The sequence below is a fragment of the Montipora foliosa genome, chromosome 1 (genome assembly GCF_036669935.1).
Source record: "Montipora foliosa isolate CH-2021 chromosome 1, ASM3666993v2, whole genome shotgun sequence".
Lineage (NCBI taxonomy): Eukaryota > Metazoa > Cnidaria > Anthozoa > Scleractinia > Acroporidae > Montipora > Montipora foliosa.
The window spans coordinates 51,793,071-51,798,070 of record NC_090869.1 but is presented as its reverse complement, the minus strand read 5'-3'; the positions used below and the strand labels follow the sequence as shown (position 1 = coordinate 51,798,070).

Sequence of the window (5,000 nt, the reverse complement as noted above, 5' to 3'; positions counted from 1 at the left end):
CGCACACACCCTGAAGGACAGATTAGGCTTTTTTTTAAAAACACTCTCACCACATAAAATTGAAGCAAAATAACACATTTTTGTAGTGGAATAATAAATCTCTTATTCGATGGTTTAACATATAATACTCGGGACATTTTGCTCATTGCTCATATTTTTCCTTGCCCTTGCGAGGCTCGTAAAAATACTACGCAGCTAGCAAAATATTTGCGCGTATTATAATTATGTTAAACCCTTGAATAAGATTTATTTTAACCCATTGACTCCTGGGAGTGAGACAATTTTACTCGTCAACTGGGGGAATCGTGCGACACCTGAAGAGTGAATGGATTAATATAGGTAATAAATAATATAGAACTTTACAAAATTAATCTGTGTGCTATCTGCTTACAAGTAGTTTTTAGGAAACTTTCATCACCCAAGAGATCTTTATTGAAACATAAAGCACTCTCAAACTCCCTTGAACTCATCATACAGTAGCTGTTTTTAATTTGCTTGCATGTCCTCATACAGTTGTACGTCAAACAGAAAGCCTTTTGAAAATTGACAGCAAGCACACCACACTATTTGGAGAGTAGAACAAAACATGACTTATTTTTATATTTTATTTTATTAGCTTTGCCTTTATGATACCAAAAACAAAAAAACAAACATACAGACAATATATACAAAACTTTGGAAGGGACATCGCAACAGCTGAGTAGCCAATTACTGCGGGCCCAGGAAATGCTGTGCCCTGCTTTTTGGAAACAGTGTATTCTTAATATCTCACAGAACTGATTAACAAAGACTGTGAAACAATAATTGCACAAGACCTGCTGTTTTTAGCCATAACCATTACCACATGTACAGTAATTAATTAACCCCTTGACACCCAAACCGGCCTAAACCGGCCTGAACCGGCCAGACTCAGTATTTTACTCTGTCTAAGGCCAGACGATTTTATTTCCGTAGGAGTCAATGGGTTAAGATAGAAAACTCATCAGTACAGCATGCAAATACAGTTAGTGAACAGTGTACTTATAAACAGTAGTTACATAATTAAAGCAAAATAAAACAAATTATAAGATACAATAATAATGATCACTTAATTTTAATATTAATGATTGGGCATCCACATACATGTGAACATCCTCGACTCCAAGTACTGTAAGCAGGGATTTTCAAATTCGTTTTCTGAAAGACATCTACAATCCTGGTCAAAACTGTCGGGACAATTCGTGCTTTTCCCCCTCCCCCCAATACAATGTTGATTTTTCACGGTCTCCAAAATCAAGATCCGTTCATCGATCGCTGGCACTTTTCAACATTGTCTGGGGGGAAGAGGGGCGCAAAAAAGGCAGCGAAAGAAGAACAAACGTTGCTCATATAACGAGGGAAGCATGTACAGTAAATTTAAGGCCAAAAAGCGCTTGTATGAATAGAAAAGAAAGGGTTATTATGTTTTTTGCAGAGTCTTTTTTTAAAAGTCATTTCTAAACCTAAATATCTTCCTTTAAATAGCCGAGAAATGTGGCCGAAAACTGTTGACTGCTCACGGTAACACAACCCACCGTTTTGACAATCCTTGCTCACACTACCTCTACACCGGTGCAATATATTGTTTTACTATCAGAGACAATTCTCTAATGAGATTCAATGAACCTGGCCAGGATTGAGACCAATTATCAAGAAATTCTTTTCTCAGACAATCCTGGTCAAAACTGTCGGGACAATTCGTGCTTTTCCCCCTCCCCCTAATACAATGTTGATTTTTCACGGTCTCCAAAATCAAGATCCGTTCATCGATCGCTGGCACTTTTCAACATTGTCTGGGGGGAAGGGGGGTGCAAAAAAGGCAGCGAAAGAAGAACAAACGTTGCTCATATAACGAGGGAAGCATGTACAGTAAATTCTCTACTTTTCGCCCCAAATTTGACAAGTGTCCCGAAGTGTTTTGACCCGGATTGTAGTTCCAAAGTTAGCATTAGAGACTTCAAGTCTGTAAGTTCAGTTTGTTATTTAGTGTCTATGTTACAAGTTTGATGTCAGGTCAATATGATTTTAACCTAGGTTGATCTGTAATTTGTTTGCATGTGTCTGGTATTCATTACCATAAATAGAGACAAAGAAATTACAAATCATCCTGGGTTAAAATCATTTTAACCTGAAATCAAATATAACATCCCGAAGTTACTGATCTACAAGTTCCAATCATAAATAAAGATAAAATACATGTTCGTATAACAGGATGAAATAATGATGTTTTGTATGAATTAATCATTTTATTTCAGGTACATAATGACAAGTGAACACACAATGGATGACACTAAAAAGTTTTTTGAGGACCATGATTATTTTGGACTTCAGAGCAGTGACGTTATTTTCTTTGAGCAGCATACTCTCCCCTGTTTCAATTCTGAGGGGAAAATAATTCTGGATCAACCAGGGAAAATTGCCAGAGCCCCTGGAGGGAATGGGGGCCTTTATGAAGCACTGCTTGATGAATGTCGTATTGACGAAATGAAGAAACGTGGAATAGAGTATATTCACGTTTATTGTGTGGATAATATTCTTGTCAAGATGGCTGATCCTGTGTTTATAGGATTCTGTATTGACAAGTCTGCAGAATGTGGTGCAAAGGTAAGGTATTCACTAGTACCTTTACATGACTTTACTGTGGCTGTATTTTCATATCTTTCTACGACTGTACTTGCAACAACTGAAATAAAAAGTGATAGCTTAAAGTGCTACCATGACCAAAAAAAATTATTTTTGTTTTTCTTTGGATTTCAAAACTATGTGAACTAAACAGTAAGTGACTTAAAAGTTTCGGTCCTTGATTTAAAAAAGATACCTGTTTATTTTAACTGGAATTGTCCTATTTAATGGTCCGCCATTACTTACTTTAAAATATTGAGAGAGCTGGATCGAGGAGAAAGTGACGTCAAAGACTCAATAGTTTAAGTGCTATGCGTGTGTACGTGGCTGAATTAATATGCAACGTGGGAGTTTCGTGCGATCAGACCTTTAAACTCTATATAATAAGCTGTGTTTACACACTGAAATTTTAAGCAAGTGAGTCAGTTTTCCTTAGATCCCACTCTCTGAGGTCAGTTTGGAACGTGAGTAATGGCGGATCATGAAATCCAAACCTTACACTCAAAGTAAACAGCCTTTGGATAAAAATCAAAGCTCAAAAATTTTCCAGTCAAGCATTAAGCAATCACATTTTCAAAATGTGGAGAAGAAAAGTGATTCTTTTGTCATGGTAGCACTTTAAGTTTAATAAAGTACAGTACACTTGTGCCACATAAAAAGTGATTAAAAACGTTGAAGCTGGAGTTGCATATATAGGATTGACCTATTATGTTTTAACTTTCACTTGATCAGAAGGCAAATTGAGAGAAATATAACTAAAGGGCCTGCCAGCTATTTCTTATTTTAGTGCAGCTTTTCTCCCTCTCTAAAAGGTGACCTTATTCTTTTAAAGCTGATTAAGTTGTTTTGAAATATTTTAAAAAGGAAAGTTAAATATTATGACTTTTGTGTTGATTTCTTTCAAATAGCTTGTTTGAAGATCTTTTTTCAATTTGTCAGGTTGTGGAAAAAACTAAACCAGAGGAAAAAGTAGGGCTTGTAGTCAAATGTGATGGAAAATTCCAGGTGAGCACACAAACATTACAGCTACAGTGCAGCTTAGAGATACATGTAAGTGTACAATGCAGACGCAAAACACATGCACCACTCTCCATGTGCATGTGTGTGTGCAAAACATTCATATCTTGTCTTTTGTTATTCATGGGCATTACAACTGTAACTGTAGATTTCTTTTTATTCCATTGTTCAATCAAACAACAGTAGAATGCTATTTAACAGAAACAGGTACAGTGAATGGCTGCACTATAGAGCAGTGGATCAAACCTCTTGTCTCTGAAATGAAAACATGTTATATATACATGTACCTCTGTTTGAGTTGAAATGAAATAGAACCTTTTGCTAGTTGCATCACACAACAATAAACACAACATTTTCACAAATCTACTGTACTTACTCAGAAGCTGCAAAAGAGGAAAAAAATTAAGGTAGTGAAATGAAAACAACATTAATTTTATCAGCCACTCCGACCCCTTGAGGCTTTTTGAGAGATTTCATATGTAATGTTCGTCATGGGGTTCACAAGCATTTACAGTATTGGGAAAAGGATGGATGCCACCGTGGTAGTGTTGTGGTCTGATCTTACTCTGGACAGTCCCCCCAATCTTTCTGAAACAGTTAGTTGGTTAAAACATCCGGCCAAAATTATTTTAATTTACTTTTGATTGATAGTAAGGGTTGTGAGAGCCCACAGTTTATGCTCGTTATCTGTGATGACTTGAAAGTCTATCCATTAATTTGTTGATGTAATACTGTAAAATTGCATCATTACGTTGTGACAAAGGTAGCACATTCACTGGCCAGAGATGGAACCTACATTGTATGACTTCTTGCTTAGTAGTGTGTAGCTTCCCACCCAGACATTCTTAGTCAACGGTGCTGCCTAAGAAAATTTTCTGGGAGCCCTTCAGGCTTCCAACATTAAAAGTTAGTAGCCTGAGTGATTTTTTCAGGAGCCCAGAATTAATTAATGAACCAAAGACCACCTCTTCCCCCCCGCCCCACTTCTGGCCAAAATCAAGTGGTTTGGTTTAGTCACAATTAAACGAGATGTAAAAGTGCCACAGAACATGATGGCTTACCTTAAAACTGGTGTGTACCTTACAAAGCATTTCGCGGTATATATGACTTGTATTTGACCCAGAAATCTAAGTACACACTGAAATCGTAGCTAAGTTGTCACGTTTCGCGATTTTTAATTGTGTCAACTTTCTTTGATACGCACATGTCTTCTGACAGGCATCACTCACAGCTATTTTAGTTTCATTTGGGATCAAGCTATTTCAGCTACTTTAATTCAATTCATAGGTTAGTCTTTCAACGTTATTTTTATGTTGGAATAGTAACCTTCCACAATCCGATCG

General features: G+C 36.7%; 1 protein-coding gene across 1 annotated transcript in view; it reads left to right on the top strand.

Moving 5' to 3' along the window:
- LOC138000776 (UDP-N-acetylhexosamine pyrophosphorylase-like) overlaps positions 1–5,000 on the top strand; it is a 22,939-nt gene that overhangs the window by 1,227 nt on the left and 16,712 nt on the right. Inside the window, exons 2-3 of the mRNA XM_068847422.1 lie at positions 2,274–2,622; positions 3,580–3,645. Coding sequence (XP_068703523.1) covers positions 2,274–2,622; positions 3,580–3,645 — 415 coding nt within the window. The remainder of the gene's footprint in view (positions 1–2,273; positions 2,623–3,579; positions 3,646–5,000) is intronic.